The 19,178-nt window shown below is 37.4% G+C and overlaps 1 protein-coding gene across 1 annotated transcript; it reads right to left on the reverse strand.

Annotated features, from left to right (window-relative positions):
• Positions 1 to 2,728: 2,728 nt before the first annotated feature.
• Positions 2,729 to 18,974, reverse strand: LOC102233220 (neuronal acetylcholine receptor subunit non-alpha-3-like). Its single transcript, XM_005797301.2, has 8 exons — positions 18,634 to 18,974; positions 11,586 to 11,737; positions 9,182 to 9,226; positions 7,429 to 7,538; positions 6,013 to 6,526; positions 4,712 to 4,902; positions 3,479 to 3,689; positions 2,729 to 3,295 (listed from the first exon to the last, which is right to left on the reverse strand). The coding sequence occupies exons 1-8, from the start codon at positions 18,692 to 18,694 to the stop codon at positions 3,161 to 3,163; spliced, it is 1,419 nt and encodes a 472-aa protein (XP_005797358.1). The 5' UTR covers positions 18,695 to 18,974; the 3' UTR covers positions 2,729 to 3,160.
• Positions 18,975 to 19,178: the final 204 nt, after the last annotated feature.

Raw genomic sequence — 19,178 nt, forward strand, 5'->3', positions numbered from 1 at the left:
CACTTCAGATTAAACATGCAGAGCCATTTCACATCAAAAGGAGTGAAAACTTTGTGTTTCTGTATGTCCAGAAATTTCCCCAAGAAATCTCTGTGATTCTCCTTCAATCTATTCTTAGTTGCCGCTGCTGCGATTGTACAGCAGCATCAGAGAAGACTCTCTGCACAGTTCCAGCTCACACACGCAGAGATGAATCCTTACTCTTGGTGAATGAGGACCTGCAGGAGTCTAATTTAGTAGTTTAAATCAGTCTTTTTTCAGAGCAGGCCTAGGACATTGTTTGAGGAATAAAAACAGCTCAGTTTGAGCTCTGGTATCTGATTTCCAACTCTGTGTTCAACCAAGCGAAACAATGAGAGGCTAAGTTTCTTGTTGCGTTTCATATCTCTGGAAAATCTTCTTTTTTGTTGTGCAGCTAAAGCATTATAACATATCTTACTTAAATTTTTCTTCAGTGGATAACAAATAAATTTTTCTTTTATAGGGAAATTCTAGTCATCAGGTCTGGATTTTATAATTAACTCCATCCGTTTCACTTCGGCTGTAGAATTAGGGATTCAATTGTGCGTCAGCTCTTTTATATTTCATTAAGCTTAAGATTTTTGGTTTACACAAGAGATTTTGGTTTCGACACCACAATTCACAGCATTTTGCATTTCAAATGCATTTAACTGATGCTTCTTGTCATCCGGTTTAAAACGTTTAAATAATTGATTTTCTCTTGGCCTGAGGGGGAAAGAAACAAAAAAAACACTTAAACAACCAGAAATTTTTGAGGACAGTCTCAGTTACACTAAAATATCTCCCACATTTCAAAGACATCTTGTTCATGTTTATCAGATCTTCTGTCCCAAAGTGTTTCTGTCACGTCATAGGAGCAAACAGGCATAAGTGTGAACTCGCAGACCCACACCTGTCTGCATGACTCAGATCTGGAGCTGTGAATTATAGAAGAGCAGACTGAGGTCAGACTGTTCAAATGTGGGTGTGAGTGTATGAGGAAGTCTTTGTCTTATCATAAGAGAGAGAGAGAAAAAAACTATCAGCCATAAGAACTGGGTCAAGACACTGACATCATGAAGGGGGTGTGGGGGGCGACCATCTGTAACAATATTGAGAGGGTGACGATGGGCTGCATAAAAGAAAATACTTATATCCAAAAAATCTGGCATTTAAGTCACTGGGTAATATATATTTTTTAACCAATATTGGATTTTCCCTCCATCTTCATGGAAGGCAGTTTTTAACCACAAGCGCTGTCACTTGAAATAAAATGACAAATCTTTGCTCCCATCTAGCGGTTATGATGTGTCATTGCAGGTGACTGGTGCACTTCAGCCCCTCGCCCATAAACTGTGATGAACCTTGTGAACTACAATGAACTTAAAACTACATGACGATATATTATCACTCAAAAATTAACCATTGTCACAAATTCTCAATCTGAAAAGTTAACAATTTTCTGCGTACATTAAACTAACAAAATGTGGAGAGTTCTGTGTACTCTGTATTTAAAATTAATTTAAAAACATAAATTGACATGATGATGAAACAAAAATGAAATTGATAATGAAGAAATAATCAAATTTATTTTTGAAAAAACATGATTACTTACTATAGATTACCAGAAAAAAAGTTTAAAATAAAGGCAAACAACTAACAGACTTAAATAAAAACACAAATAATTTCAACCTGCATGCTACTCAACTGAGGAAGAAGGAATACAAATAAACAAAGAATACCAAGTACGAAAACCCAAGAATTACCAGCAGCTCACTGGTTTCCTATGATGGTTTTTGTTAAAGGTAGTTGCCCAGCTGTGATCTAGGGTGAAAAATTGAAAAGGATATCCAGTCAGTTTTTGAGACCAGTTTTTGCAACACTCAAGTCACAGTCGCTTGCCATATGGAAGAGAGTACTACTGGAAGTGGATGTATTAATACAATACAATAATCTAAATTAAAATTAGCACCATTAAAATGTGGTGGAATTTATTCTGATTTAAAAGGCACAAAAGGCAAATATTTGATTTTTAGGGACTTTGAAAGTGTCTGATGTTGGAGAGGTCTTGATGTGAAAGGGTAATTTGTTCCATAGTTTTGCAGCGGCAGCAAAGGACCAGTCTCCCCTGGGTTTTAACCTTAACTTCAGAACAGACAGCCTCTCTTCACTGAACTGTGATCTTGAAAGTGTGAACACAAAGAAGATCAAAGATGACCCAGGGTGATAGCTGATCTGAAGCCTTAATCAGGGATAAAATCCTAAAATCATTTTTAAGACTGAGCTGTGCGTATCAGTTAGTAGCCGTTCTGCAGTTTTGAATAAACTACAATCAGTTTACCAAAAAAAAAAAAGAAAACATGACACCTCAATATAGACTATCATAATAGTCAGGTTCATATAATGAAGGCAGGAATTGCTCTTTCACAATCTCTGAAACGGAGGAATGACTTCACTTTGTGAATTGTAGGAGATGAAATGAACCAGCTTTTATTGCAACGTTTACGTGTCCAAATCTGTCCTTCTTCTCCTTTTCAGTACTCATCAAAAAAAACAAAAAAGCAAATGAAGGATGTCAGTATTCTTTTAACAAAAGACAGCAAAACAGAGAAGTAGTATTCCAGTCTAAGATCTCTGCTGTTTCAGTCTGACTGTATACGTTCATATGATTCGGTCAGTATCTCTAAGAACTTTTGCTGTTGTAATCAAATGGGTCTCAGCAGAGAAGTAAAACAGATTCCAGCTTTATTTTAATCAGATCATTGTGCAGAACATACAGACAGATACAAATGGGTTGTCAACAAAGTGAATGTAAGAAATAAAATGAAGTGATATTTGTGCATTTTATTGCATTTACAATGGCAACATTACAGTCATATAAATACAGATGCTTAACTCATTCACACTAATTTGACCTGTTTATTGCTCTTACTTCTTTACACCCCTGAACATGCAGCTTGGAATAAAGGGCAGGTTGACTGACATTACGGTCTCCAGGTGTAATTTGAGGCTGCAAACCGTACTGTTAAGAATGGGAAGCTTGGAGCCTGAGGTTGTTGTTTTTTTTTTTTTATATATATACAATAGGAATACACCGTAATAAGTTTTTGAATAAATCATAGAACCTGACAAGAGAAGGTTTTTTTTTATGAGGTTGAGTTTACGAAGGTGTGCTGAGGTACATCTGCAGAGCAGGAGTAAAGATTAAAATAGTTCCCAGGATTGACACTGTGAGGAAGGCCCACAGGAAAATCCTGTCCAACACCTGAGCCACGAATTTCCAGTCCTGAACAACCTGCAGACACAAACACACACGAAGAAATAGAGACATATCATTTAGTTCCCAAGTATCATATTTCCTTAGATAAACAACACTCAGTCTGGACTTTGCAACTATTTAGACAGGAGGTTGAAGCTCAAATGTAGCTTCTTTTTAATGCGTGGAGCCACATTCCCTGCTGTCTGCCTGCCTCCGCACCTCTCGTATGAAGTGCTCCTTCCTGATGTGACGGCTGATGTAGCGAACAGAGCTTGTAGCTTTCTCCAGCATTGCCAACCACGCTTGGTTCTCATCCTCCTTCCCTCCGAAGGCTCCTCTCTGCTGGTTGCCACCGGGAACAGCCCTCCTCCCTGCGCCTCTGCGGGACTTCAGATCCGGGCTTCGCATCTCGATGTCTGGGAAGTGATATCTGAGGGGGAATGGCAACAACTATAGGCATTAATTTAGTGGGTTTAGAGAACCTACGCTATTGCTGCAAAACGAGACTAACGCAGGATTTTTATTTTGTTTTTATTTCAAAAGCTGTGACTTTTCAAGCACATTTATAGATAAAAAGTTAAGTATTTCAATTTTATTTTCCCTATGTTCTACGTTTCTTTGGATTTTCATATATGATAACTTTATTTTGTTTTTGCACTTTGTTTAATGTTTAACCAGAACCTGTTGTAAAACCACTCATAAGTTTAGTCTAAAAATTAGATGTAAGACATTGAAGATGCCAGAAAGGCAGGGAAATTGTCCTTTTTATTTTTAAAGGAGTGTTAAGGTTCTCTCTTGTACTAAGTCTAAAATACATCTACGATTTCAGTTTGTTTTATTCTACCAAAATTATTATCACAGAATAAAAGAAAAACTAAACATACTTAAAAAAAAACACACACACATTACTAGGTTGATGTTCTGCAAAAACCATTTGATCAATTGTTTTAACAAAAAAAAAATCAAGTTGAGAAGTTGTAATTGAAAGATGATTATTGTAATTCATAAATCACTTTTTCAAATACTTTAACATGTCGATTATATTAAAGTATTTTATTGTTCAGACATTTTTTAATAATGAAATTAGGGAACATAGAGAGGAAATGCAAATATTTTCCAATAGCCTGAACCATTTTATTTTTTTTCCATACTTAACTGTACCTGAAAAATGATAAATTAATTCCATATTTTCCTACATTTTTTTCACACTGTGTAGGAATCCCGCTAATAGAAAAAATAACTCTTGTCTGGGAGAACTACCTTTACCCAATCCAGTTTTTTAAATTTTTTATAATTTACATCAACTGTAAGAATTTCTCTTGATTTATGTAGTAACAAAAAGTCTGCCATTGACATTTCTGGACTACAATGCCATGTTCAGAGAGTTATTTTACTATTTAGTGAAAATGCCAAGACAAAAAGAGAAAAGAAGTGCAGTTTATTTAAGTTTACCTATCAGTGTGGCCCCTCATACAGAGCAGCTTGGGCAGTCTCTGAAGAAACAGGCTCTTTACCCAGGGGGCCATAGGGTGGTAGGTGGCAGAGGAGCGATGGTGAACATTAATCACAAAAACTGTAACAATGATTGAAAAGGTGACGAAGATCATGATGAAGAGGAGGTACTCTCCAATAAGAGGGATCACCTGTTAAAGCACAAAATGTAAAATTGGTTCAAACATAAATAAATAACTATGTTTACACATGCCAAACAGTCCAGAGAATTAGGAGCAGTAAATTATTATTTACTATTACTATTATTTGTTATTCAATTTATAGTTTATGCTTTACGCTTTAAAAGATCATCTAGGAACTTCTAATTATAATTCATGACTTTGTGTTTCCCCGGGTTTTAAGTGAGGTGTGACATAGAGGCCTGTTTCCTTCAGTCATTCCTTAAAATTAGAAAGTCAAAAGAAAATGGTTTTCATCTAAGATGTTCTGTTTAGCAAGAATTTGCAAACAAGACTAAAAAAAGATCCTTTACTCGCCTAAATCTGCAGTCAGAACAATGTTGTGGAGCGAGCTTTGTATTAGAGCAAGTTTTGTTTATTTCTCACGTCTTTTGAACATCTATCAATTTTTTTTTAAAAGGTGAACATATCTCCTTTTCAGATTGTGGAGTTCACACATATTTATTTTACTCAGTTTGATCATTTCTACCTCCAAATGCAAAGACTGCTGAAACTCATTCTATTTTGGAAACATGTACACAGAAAAAATAGTTTTCAGAGCTCATTCAGTGTTTTCTTGATTTAGATTTAAAAATTGTAAAACAAAATGTGCAGTTTGTGATCTTAACTCTATCTGTGAAAAAAAAACACAATTAAAAAAAATCTTGTTTTCATTAGGAAGTTTGAAACATTATTTGGTTTTGTTAACTGAATGTATGATCACACTGTTTTATCATTTAAAATGTAAAAAAACCAACTAATTATCCCATTTAAATAGCAGCTTTCAAAGGAAATGACAAAAGTTTTATTTATTGAAAACATACCAACTTAACATTTCTATCTCATCTCTCCCTTTCAAGCATTAAGGAAAAAATACTGCAGCTTTAAAAACACAATAATGCCAATTGTTGTGTTTCCCCTTATTTGGATTGTTGGAAGAGAGGAGAGAAGTTGTCTTTTGCTATGATCTGTTTACTTAATAAGGGAGTTCAGCATTTTTAGACAAGCAGCAGTACTGAGCAACCAAAAAGGCATGCTAAATTTCAAACTGTAGAAAATGAGAGAATAGTTTCCTGTACAAACCTTTGAAGATGAAGGGATGATTTCTTCTATGACCAAAAGGAATACAGTGAGTGACACCAGCACTGATGTGGAAAGGGACAGCTTTTCTCCCTCGTCTGATGGCAAATAGAAGACCAGCACAGTTAGAAAGGACAGGCCGAGGCACGGGATGATGAGGAAGAGAGTGTAGAACAGGGGCAGCCTCTTGAGGATGAAGGAGTAGGTGATGAATGGGTACCAGTACACCCCATCCCTCCTGCTTCCTTTCATTCCTGTGGCATTGAGGATCTCCCATTCGCCATTGTCAAAGAAGTCTTTGCGGTCGACATGGTGGTCCACCAGGACCAGGTCCACCATGTGCCCATCGTAGGTCCATGAGCCGAATTTCATGGAGCAGTTCTGCCGGTCAAAGGGGAAGAAGGTGACATCCATGGTGCAGGACGATTTATAACTGGCAGGGGGAGTCCATGTTATAGTGCCATCCCAGCGCACGATGGCTTTAGTCATCAAGGAACCTTCAAAACGACCGTCAGCACTTGGAGAATATGAAAAATAGACATAATTGTTTCAACTGCATTGATTATGCATAGGTCTGAATGAGCTTTTGTCTGCTAACCGAAAGATAAAATCCTGTGGACTCACGATATAATTGCGCTGAGACAAAAATGTAAAACAAACATATGCAATAAGACCTCAGCACTTTGCTTCAAATTTAAAAATATTCATACATATCACGCATATTGCAAGCATGATATATATATATATACAGTATATATATATATATATATACTGTATATATATATATATATATATATATATATATATATATATATATATATATATATATATATATATATGTATATATTTATTCTGAAAGCTAGACCCAAGCTATTGAGAATTGGGAAAAAACATCCATGAAGTTGTTTAATTAGACATGCTATTTACTTATGTGAATGGGGTCTGCAAACATGATGCTCTTAGTTGGCCTACTCATGCTTTCAAAACAGAGTTTCTTTAATAAAAGTGATTGCTGATGCCCTTTTATGTTCCAAACACTGAATATCCTTAGTTTTCATTTCCAGAAATTTTTCTAAACAGTCAAACTTTTCTTTTTTAAAGTAAGCAAAAGGCGTAGTGGCCTTTGGTCAGCAAGCTGGCAGGCAGTGTGCAGCAATGAGGGAGAGGAAGGAAAGTAGGGGGCAACATTATTCATCTCACTCTATCCCTCTCTGCTCCACACAGCCAACGTAAACTTAAGTCAATTCTTCTGGCATCCCATTAAAAAGACCGAAAGCCGTATAAAAAGCACAACTGAATAAATAAGACTTTAAAAATCTGGATATACCTTCACATGAACCCATGCTCAGGAGGATCAAATCAAACTCTAATGCTCTAACGCTTTAATCTTGCAATTGTGCAGAATCCAGTAGAACTTACTTTTCATAGAGAACAATGTCAGGTAGCCATATAGTCTCTGAAGGGACTCTGATCGACGTAATGCCCCCATAGTCCTCCGGGTTCCACCTCAGCTTCACATCAGTCCACTCCTATTGAAATACACAATGCAATGATCAATATGTCACATTCAGACTACTTCAGTGAAAGGAGTCGATGGAGGACAAATTTAAATTGAGTATTTGGATTTTCATTCCAGCAATTGAAAAAACCCCAATAAAAATCTAATTATATTTTCACTGGCAAGAGTAATTGCAAAAAAAGAAAAAAAAAAAAGAATCAAATTTACTGTCTTAGCTTGGGGCAAAAACATAAAACTGGCAAATGCTCAAGTTCATTTGTTGTCTGTGGTTAAAAATAATTACTTGTCAAATTGTCATAAATTCTCCATTATGTGGATGAAAACTGTCATTCAGGTGACAGCACACCCATCATTTATAGACCCTCCCAAATTGGGCATTTGATTTCTGTTGAAATATGAAGCAATAAATACAAATTATGTTTACAAGGAGAGCATGATTTTAATTAAAGTGTTAGGGAACGCAAAAGCTGAGTTGGATTAGCAATTATATGCATGTGAAACTCAGCTGTAATATACCAGTACACTGTATGTATTTTTTGACCTCTAAGTGAGAATATATAAATATTCACAAATGACTGAAGATACATGTGTTTACGTTATGTGACATTTTCTATATAAAGGGGGAAAAATAACAGGCTGGAGAATAAAAAAAGAGTAGACTGTTTACCGTACTTGTGGTCATACATTACATTAATTGTAAATGAAGACTGAAGATTTTTTTTGTTAAGATTTACCCTTGATGTACCCTTAAAATGCTACATGCACCACTCTTGAGCTTACTACTTAGACCTTCCACCACAGTCAATCAAATTAGCATGCATGTGTCTGAGGTCATCTAAATAATGTTAGCAATACAGTTTTGTTGTTTCCTTTCAAGCAGAAGTAAGCAACATGCCTTTTGATTTGACTGCTTCAAATCAGAAACTAAATTAAGAGTTGTGTTTACACCACAAATAGTTGTGACCCCTTTTTTCTTGAGTTTAAAAGGAGAATTGTTGAATATTATTTTCTTAGTGGCAAAGACAGTCAGTGGGGAGTTGGTGCTCACTGCTTGTGTTGAGATTAGGAAGATCAAGGTGTGTTTGCTGTCAATCTCACATTGGGTGAAGCCCAAAATTTCCTTTGATATTCTCTATTCCTTTAGCTGGAGGCTACCTTTAGTTTCACCAAACCAAATTTGGACTCTTTCTAAAAGCAGTCGTAAAGAATAGAAAGCATACACAGTCTTAATAGAGAAATAGAGTTTGGGCATCATAATACAGAAGGTGCTCCAGATTAGCCCATGTGGTAAACATGACTTTGGCTCTATGTGTGAGGAGTTCTAGCAATAATCAAACTCACTGAATCAGTGCTTGATAATAAGCTACAGATCCGCTGTGAAATGTTGCTTAGCAAGTAACACCTTCCTCTATGATGATTGGTCATTTCTGTCATGGCATAATTTACATCCTGGCAATGTGAACTAAAAATTCCAGCAGGCATTGTACAGGTGAATCCCCATGCTTATAATTCACTGTAGGGTCAGTAACTTGTTGTACTATCATAATCACCATATTCAGTTCAGCTAAAAAAAACAAATAGATGGAATTAAAGACCGAGCTTATCGATTTCAATCATATTACTGAAAAAAGTAAATCAAGTTCTCATCATCACCTGCCAGAGCCACACATTTGTAGTCATCAGCTGGTTCTTTTCGTCCTGCAAGAAAAAAAAGAAAAGAAAAAAAGAGCCCAGTTAGAGATTAATAAAGCTGCTTACTGAAGACGATAAGAGAGGCTAATGAGGAGCAATAAAATGGAATAAAGTGAAGTCTATTGAAGGCGCTAATAAGCCTAGAAGTGACTAATTTATGTTCTTGTTTTGCTTTAACCTCAGAAAGTACAGTAAATATCTACCAATCTATCTATTTACGTGTGACATGAAGATCACAATGCACTTGACATGCCTTCAGACAAACATTTTCATAATCTTAAGAAACAACTGAAACTCTCAGTCTGAGAAGGTCATTGGCTGTCTCTTTAGTGATGCAACCTTAGCATTGGGCTGCTGACTTGTCTTAACCCAGTTACCCTGCTGTCTTAAATGTACTCTTACTTTCTTTTAATATTGTTAGGTAAATTGTATTATTAGTAATTATCAAATATTTGTTGTATCATGTAGCTTTTGTAGTTACATTTAGATAATGTTTCTGTATGTTGATTTAATTCTGATTCCTTCTTAAATCCTTCCTTGGAAGAGAGAGGTGACAGCTACTCACAGCAGCTGTTGCCCTGCAGGACTTCCTATGAGAGACGGAAGTGTTAATTGCTCCCAGCAGAGTTTTACATGCCTGACAATAAACTCTGCTCTGTGCTTCTTTGTGATACAAAGCCGTTGCTTTGAAGCTATGCAACGTGTCTTATTCCACACCGTGCCTGGAGCAAGAAAGATTTAGAGTATAGATAACATGTGTCTAGACTAGTGAATGTTATTTAGCGCTGCAACCATATGATGAATGCTTTGACCCCACCCCATAGAGTTGCAGCGCCCCGTGTGGCAGGGATTCCTAAAATCAATAAAATAGAGGAGCGGGAGATGTGTTTTTCAGAGCGGTTGGAGATTTGTAACTGAAAGCACATCTCTGTCTGCTCTCCTCGCGAGAAACAAAGAATCTAACTCTCTTGTCTTTCCTGTGTTTTGTTTAATAGGTATTTAGACCTGACAAATATCAATGCAATTACAGATTAAATTTGTGTTTTTCTTTTTTCAATTACATTTCTGAAAGCCAGTATGTCTGGCTCTGTGCTTTAGATTCTGTTTGTCTCTCTTTGTTAGTCTCCCATCCTGCAGCTTGTTAAGACAGGCTTGGCATTCCCGAGGCTTTTTCCATTTGAGGTTGCCTTTGAATTTGATTAAACTTGAATTGAAGTGGCAATAAATCAAGATGAAAAACAAATTAAATTGAACTTGGATTTGATTGTGGTCTGTTTACATTTTTGTTCTCCAATCTGCAACTGAGTGAACTTTATTTCACTCAGTTGCAGTTGCAGTGAAATAAAGTTGCAGTTATTTCACTGCAACTTTATTATTGTAGTGAAATAAAGTTGTCTGAATAAATTTAATTTGCCTAAATTGCACTGACAAAAACAGTTTTTAGTGGGAATACAACATTTTAGGATGTGGTTTGCGTATTTTCTAATTTTATCCACAGCGTGAGTGACTTTACACAGCAAGTGTAAACATTGTGTTCCTCCTCTGCCATCTACCAAAACTATAATGTAACTATGTTTTGACAAAATAAATGAGAAAGGAGTTCAAATCTGGATGTGATAAAGGATCATGGCATAAAAGAAACTTGAAAATGTTCAGTACTTGGTCCAGTTGTTCTTCCATTTATCTTCGTCAGTAAGTTGTTTCATTGGTTCAAAGATAAAAGAAAGACATGAACCAACTGCAGATTTAGAGTTAAATACAACACTGACACTGATAAATTTAACAAAGAAAATATTAACAGTGTGATATTAAAAATTTAGGATACCCATGGCGATGTTTTCTTTTGCTACCAGTTGCTCTGAAATAATGATTTGACTTCAGAATGTCTACGGACTGCTTAAGAAGATCCTGGATGCTTTAACATTTAACTTCAGAAGCTCTTAAGTCCTGTTTTCAAGTTGGACCTGACTTGTCCGGATGCTCATTGAATTTTGGTATTTTTTTTATTATGGTAGAAGTGTCAGAAATATTTTCATCTGCTGAATCTACCAGTAAGTTAATGTTGCTGCAGCGTCACGTAAGAACAGAATGTCTCCAGAGTTCAATTAATCTTCCTGAGGGTCTTCTAGTGTCACCCAGCAGCTGATCGCAAACTGAGATCACAGCCATCATTAGTGGTCTGTATTTTTTTTTTCAAGTCTGTTCAAAGTAGCCTAGAAATACTGATTGTTGGACCAAAGGCTCTCCATAGAGTAATACAATTTATATTGCTTGGACAGGGCAATATATCTTCATAAAAGTTAAATGCCTCGTACTGTCCGATGTGAATAAAACCTGGAATTGATTTTAAATGCCAAGTCCTCACCACATCAACCAGCTGCGAGATCTTCAGTCCAAAGCGTACAGTGATGGTGTCATTGGCATGACCGACGGGCCGCACCCACTTCTGATAACCTTTGAAGAGATTTCTTAGCAGGGAATCTTCCATCTCAGCCAGAGACACAAAGTCCTCCTGGACTGTAAAAGACGAGAAAGATGAACAGAGGAAAACAAGAAATGTGATTATGCTTAACTTATTACATATTTCTTGATTTAAATGATCTTTCAGCTGTGTCAGAATCAGCTGGGTTTTTGCATTTCAAAACAATTTTGGTATTGACTGCTAAAAATAGAGTGCGCCTTAAAACTAGAGGTGTAAATATGAACACTGAATTGTCAAAAGTTTTGTCTAAACTTTCAACGCATTTAATAGAAATGTATTGAACAACATAACTGGAGATTGATTCTTCTTCCATTTTTCGCAATTAATCTCCAGTTATGTATTTCAACATAACCCTAACCCTAGCCCTAACACGATGCAACCAGAAACCTCTTCTTCTCCAGCGTTGTTGTATTCAGAACAGGAATGCCCAGAAGAAACAAAGTGTTTAGTGCTCAGAGTCATTGACAAAGTAAGGTTGGCTGAAACCCAATCACCACTGAACAAATCAGTTGTAACTTCAAGACAAGCTCGAGAAGTATCTGAAGTCAGATCTTTTAAAGGTCTTATGGCCCGTCTTGACAGACCACATGGATAGCCGGATCAGTAATGGGCTCAAAGCTGCAGTTTAACTGAGATGCCAGGTTTGGTATGTGATGGCATTATCAACAATGAGCGAGAAGGGACTTCTCAGGTAGAAGATAGGCTCAAAGTCAACTCTCAAATGTACTGCTGGATTTTAGAAGACACTTCCTTTAAAAAGTGGTAAAGAAAACAGTCTGCATCTTCCATGTTTTTTTAAGCAGGACAATTCTCCATTAGGTAATAACGATAATGACATGGCTTCATTTCCTCACCTGACCTCTAGTGACTGAAGATCTTTAAGGTTTGTTACAGAAGATTTAAAAACAAACAGCATCATGAAGACCAATGAATACACCTGACAAGTTTGGGAGAAAGTGAAACAGAAGTTTCTGGGGAAGCAGCCAAGAGGCTTGGCATTAAAAAGGAGGAGCTCCAACCTGTTGACAGCAAAACTACAAGTCGTTCACTCCACAAATTTGGCCTTCATAGAATAGTGCTTGACATCAGGCCGCAGCTGAAAGAAGGCTTGTGTGCATTTTGCCACAAGCCATGAAGGAGACACAGCAAAACATGTAGCAGAAGATCCCCATTGCCAGGAAAAGGCCAAACTGAACTTTTGCAAAACAACATGAGTGATGGAAGCGCAGCAAACATTAAATTAACATAACCAAACTCTTTATTTGCCTTCACAAGTAAGTGGGAGGATATGAGGTCATGTCCTTAGAATGAGCCTGGCAACACATAGACACACACACACGCCCCCATGCACCCGCACACACATCAACAATCAACATCAGACTCATGGCTGTTCATGTCCAAGTTCCCGAGAGCGGCAAAATGATCACGCTGACACAATCACCTCAGACAGATCCGTCGCCAGGGGAGATAAAAAGAGCTCAGAGCATTCGGTGCAGTCAGCCACAAGACATGACTGTCAGAGTAAAAAGTGACACCCGCGCACTGTTGGGAAGACGAGCACGGAAGCCGCAGAGCTCTCGCTTCACTGGCCACCATTCATTTGCAAACAGCTGCGAGAGTTCAGATCCCAGAGGTGGGCACTAACAGAGAGCATCATGCATAAATATAATGAAGCATTCTGTAATCCTGCCTAGGGCAACTTCACTGATCAGCTGAAAATAGGTAAAATATGTAGGTATGAAATGGAAACTGAGGACACCATTTATCTGCAATTTTTCACTTAATGTTTTTTTTTTAATGAATAATTCATAAAGTGTTTTATGTTTTTACTTACAGAGACCTGGCAGATAGTTTAATAGTGAAACAACAAAAAAAAAATCTCATTACGCAGAATTCAGATGAAAATGGCAGTGCCGTTCGCTGGTCGCTCGGAGCAGTATCTGGCATTTGACCATGAGCCACACACAAGAGCCTTCAATGCTAACGCAGCGGCTTTATGAGCTGGAAGCTTGGGGCATTTGTCCACATAAGAAAGTGATGTTTGGCACAGCCTGTGGTGCAGCGCTGCAACAGAGACGAGGGGAACTTTAATTCAACAGCCTTTCAAATAAGGGCAATGCATCAGAGGAGTGGTGAGAGCTGATAAGGGAGGGGGAGGGTGAGACAGACTGACCTAGAGCAAGTCCCCCCAGCATCGGAGAGAAACAGGAAGACGGGGAAGGAAAGAAGCTGAAAGAAACATTAACTGGGGCAAGAGGAAGGAGAAGAGACAGCAAAACTGATAGTAATTCCTCTATCATTGCATTTGAACACAACACACTTTTTTTTTTCACTTTATGAGCCAAATCCTTCAGCAGAAAAAAAAAAGCATTAGGGGCTCAGGTGCTGGGACCAAGGTGTCTTTGGGCAAACCACTGAGCTCTGAAGCCTAATCTCAGACAGGAGGTATAAAACCTGAATGGCTCCATTAATCTGTCGAGCAGAGGGATTCAGTGATTTAGGTCTGCTTTCCATATATCTTATAGCGGATAAAGGTGTCAATGACATATGGAATCCCCTCCCCCAGGTTTCTTTACGACACAGTCTGTCATATATTCAGACTAAAATTCTGACAATATCAAACTTGACAAATTTTAAAGACCTCTTTTGACAAAGCGGAATGTGAAGTGCTGCAGACAAACGAACAGACAAACGGCACTCAAAGCAGCGGTAGGTTAATTAGAAATATAATCAGCAACATATCAGATCATTAAACTCATTAACATGATTACCAGACTTTCAAGCTTTTACCTAAGACAACCAGCTGCATGCAGATGTCTGTTGTTCTGAACATTATGCAAAGTGAATGAGAGAAATCTGTTCTAAAGAAAAGGAAGCTTTTCAACAGCTGCTCAGAAGTTATCTTGAAAAAATTATTACAATTATTTTAAAGTGGAATAAATGAATTCTCCAAATGGGGCTTTTTTTTTAATACACCTGTTGTTGAATAAGGCACGAATGGGTAGATTTGTTGGTGGGTTCAATCTATATTGTCCACAACAACATATGGACGTAATATGAACTGTGAATACATACATGGGAGCAAACTTTGGCTTTAAGGACTTTATAACAAAGAGAATGAAAAATGTGCAAATAGTTCCAGTCAGAGGTTTACATACATCCATACATTAAAAAGTAGATTTAAATGAATGACTGAGAATTTATTGTGGAATTTCTGAGATCCTGACAGCATAAAAATGAAACAAAATCCCAAGTATGGTCATTAAAAAAATAGCTTACCCTTGAACAAACTGTGATTGTATGTAAAATTATATTAATGTATCAAATATTTTTATTTGACAAAAATGTCATATAGGTGTGAATAATTAATTAACTAATTTAAAAAACGCTGAATAACTAAATGACTTTTTACTCCATATCTCATCAGTAATTTTATCCAATTTCCCCTCATCTGATGGTGACACTATAGGAGTGGCGACTGAAACTTGGTCAATTTTTTATTTGTAATACTATGATGTAAAGTCACTAAACACAAAAGGTAAATTTATGCCAGTGATGAGTGTATGCAAACTTTTCATCAGCATTGAACTTATGCATATCATACAGTAAGTCCCAGAGATCCTTATGTGTGTTCCTGTACATTTCCCCACAGATTTAGCAAGACATTAAAATCAGGAAGTGTCTCAATGAAGATAATTTAAATTACAAATTTTAGTTTTGATATCAGAAGTAAACAATCTAATGTTTGCCAAGTTCAAAAATTATTCAGATGAATGTAATTACCTATTAGGTGACAGAGAAATATAAATGAAACATCTGTGCTCAAAAGTCTAAGTACACTCCATTGTTTTAACAGCCACAACTGGATCTCTGCCAGTTATTCTTTATGTGAACAAAACAAAATAATCCTCAAGAAAAAGTAAAACATTCATGGACCCTTTATCGTCCGTTTTCAAGATCATATTGCTTCCTGTTCAGTGTGGAGCATGAAAAGTAAAAATACAGGCTGCGTTTCTTCCAGTTGCATCAGATTCACACAGAGTTTGCAAAGAGCCAAAATTGGGTTTTCACACACTTTTCTTTCTATACGGCAATATAGGAAGCAGCTTTGTTTCAGGATCCTCGTAAACAAAAACAAGGTAGTCCCATTAGTCCCAGGTCTGCATTCCTCTATAAGAGCCAGCTCTTTCCATTAGATCGAGGCAGATAGCAGGGAATGTGTGCGTGTGCACGGCTGAGATATAAAGGAGGGTATTGATTACAATGCGCACTGTGATGGTTGGGGGGATGGAAGCTGAATCTCTGTTGGAAAATTATGATGCATTAAAGCGTGACTGTCTGTATCCACTTCCTGCATGAAAGCCCTCAGCAGGAGTATAACAGAGATTTGGGAGTGTCTGTGAGGGACGAGGCTTCGTTGCTGAACGACAGATGCAGGAGAGGCCCAGCATGCACAAGTGCACCCTGCCTGCTTCTCAATCTGAAACACCCCATGTGGGGACACAGTACCATGATCACCTTGACACTGCCACATCTGTTACAAGTGGAAACACAACGGGAAGTGCCTCCAAGAGGGGTAAGAGAGAACAGCTTTCATTTTATACATCAGGAGATATAAAAATAGTTCAGTTTGTGTTTTAATCCTTTTTGAATATGACTGCACACAGAGTGACTGACCACCAGGCTTGGATCAGTGTGAGACAACTGCATGATACACTATTACTGGATTTGCACAAAGATTTAAAACAAAAATACATGCGTACATTTTAGGCTTCTTTGTATGTCTACACAGTTTATTTGTCACAATTAAGTGGCTTAAAAAAGCAATAAATACCCTAATAAATGAGCCTCCATTTTGCAATGACTTTGCTTAAAATCAAGAAATCTTTTGCTTTTGAATCTTTATGGTTTTATTCATAGATCTGTAAACAGTCAAACAGTCAAAAATAAAAAAATAAAAATAAAAATAATTGATCAGGCTTGCTGCCACTGGAACTTGACTTTACCGCTGTTTCAACAGTACCCAGTTTACATGCTGAAACTCTTAATTATATTTCAAGATAGTTTTTTTCCCAAAATACAGAAAATCCCCAAATTAAGTATGAAGATATGTTGTATTTTAAATATATATTTCAAATGGAGTAAATTTTCTTAAATCTAAAATTGTGAATATAAAACAATACAGGAGAAATTATGACATCTGTGAAAGCCTGTTTTATAGCACAGACATATGGATATTTTATATCAGTTTTAAATAACACTGTTAAAAAAAACCTAAAATAAATAGACCATTAAAGCTGAAGAAACACCTGAATGTAGCCCAGCATGGCTAAATCAAACCCTGGTATAAGACGCAATTGATTATACCAAAATTAAGGATTTTGACGATGACCCTGTTTAAATCCCATTTAACTTGCTGACAGCTTAAATCAGAGTAGACACTGTGGTAAGATTGAAAGAGCTTTCTGGTGTCTTTAGAAAGATGACTGCAGAACAAATGAGTTTGCTAGGGATTTAATGAGGATTTTAAAATTCATCATTCCATGTTGTAGAAAACAGCCTTAAGGTTCAGAACTTTTCAACTTTCAACAGCCAATATGCCCAGGCTGGACAATCTAAGTAAATTCTTCCTGAAAGCAGGACTGAACCTGTTGAGAATCAAAAGTCTTTACATTATGGGCTAAGACTAATTTTTATCTGACTGATGTGAGAGGCTGGAAACTAGCAATAGGAAAAATCTCACTGAAGTTATTTAGGCCATGGGTAGGGTGTACTATTTTTTTCTAAGTTAAAATAAAGATCTTTGTTGTTATCTTCAGTACACTTAAACAAGGTGGTTCCATTCGATCATGTTTTTTCCCCAGATATAAATAAAACAGTAAACATCTTTTTGCAATAAGAACCGAATATTTATGATGTGTCCAAACTTTTTACCATGACTCTATGACTACACATCCGCTGTCCAGCCAGGCTTAGTGCAGCTGAACATTTTTCATGACAGGAATAGTTTTTGGGAATGACAGAAGAAAACGATGACAAGAGGTGACATGTACTAAAGGCAGGTGAATTTCAGTCAAATCTAAATTAGCCGATGAGATTTGATCATCTTGAATACAGATAGAGGTCACATCTAATCGAGATTCTCCACAGAGTCTGTAGCTAGACGCTCTTAGACTAATGCAAAAAATGTCAACACCAGGGCAAACAGAAAAGACGAGCAGCAACATATTATATTTGATTATAAAATTGACTGTAAATTCAATACAGCAAGGCACGGTGACTAAAACAAGACTAAAACTAAATTATTAAGAAAGTTTATATCTGGAAATAAAAGAAAAGGGACATTAATATCTTCTCAAAGACATATCCCTGTTTGCAGTTTTCTATATGACATTTTAAAAAATATATAAAATCTATCTCAGTTTAGTTTATCACACACCTTCCTAAAGCAGAGAAAACCGCCTCTCTTTACTTTCCATAACGAAGCTTTTGAGAGATGAATCTCTTTATTGTATGAGGGATTTCATTTCCCTCCGTAGTTCCTGCGTTTATTACTTTATTGTTTCCATACTGTTCTCCTCACAGCTCATCATGTGTCACGCGTCCCAAGGGGGGCGCTGCGCACTCACTCTTTAATAAATGATGAATGCGCTCCTGTTCACTGACCCCAGCAGTTTGTCCCGCTCGATTATAAAGTATAATTTCCTCTGGAAATTATCAAACGACCGCCAAGTAGTAAACCGTGTTCTTACATAGTGCGCAGTGGACGTGCTAAAGACTCTCCAATTAGACTTAATAATGAGACTGACGTGACGTTTTGCGCTCGTTGTCGCACAAAACGACTCCAAGTCCTTTTCGGCACCGTGCCTGCTGTAATGTCATATCGCACCATCTCCAGTTTACATCGAGACGCGCTCCCCAGATTCCTCACCTTGCGCAGCCGCCTCTCCAAGAGCCAAAGAGAACCACAGCACCGCAGTCGCAAACTTCATGCTTTGTCCCGTCTTCAACAAAGGATCAGAATGTTCTGCCGTTCCGCGTCTCCTCAGTAGCCATGTGGGTCCCCCAGGTGAATCCCGCTTTAAATGATAAATGATGAAGGACGGCAGCTTGTTGGTGGCTTCTGCACAGCGCGCCCCACCTTCCTGCCGTGCAGAGCAGCGCGGCTGGTGTTGGTCCGTCCCTTCCGTTCTGCGTTGGCCGCTGTGCTTCTCTGCAGCTTCTTCTGCGTGAGTCCAGGCAGCTTGGAGCTCCGGAGCCGATCGAGCAGACGGGCTGGAGGCGGGACAGACCAGTCACAGGGTGTGGAGGGAGGACACATCTGATCTGCCCCACATCCAAGGGGGATTGCTTTCGTCAACATGTAAAGAAATGAAACAAGTTGGAGCCAAATTTAATGCTATTATTTTTTGAAAGTAAAGTTTTGAGTAACTGATTTATTAGTTATTACGCAGTGAGCTTTCGTTTTATTTTATT

Source organism: Xiphophorus maculatus, chromosome 5 (assembly GCF_002775205.1).
Source record: "Xiphophorus maculatus strain JP 163 A chromosome 5, X_maculatus-5.0-male, whole genome shotgun sequence".
In the NCBI taxonomy this organism is placed as follows: domain Eukaryota; kingdom Metazoa; phylum Chordata; class Actinopteri; order Cyprinodontiformes; family Poeciliidae; genus Xiphophorus; species Xiphophorus maculatus.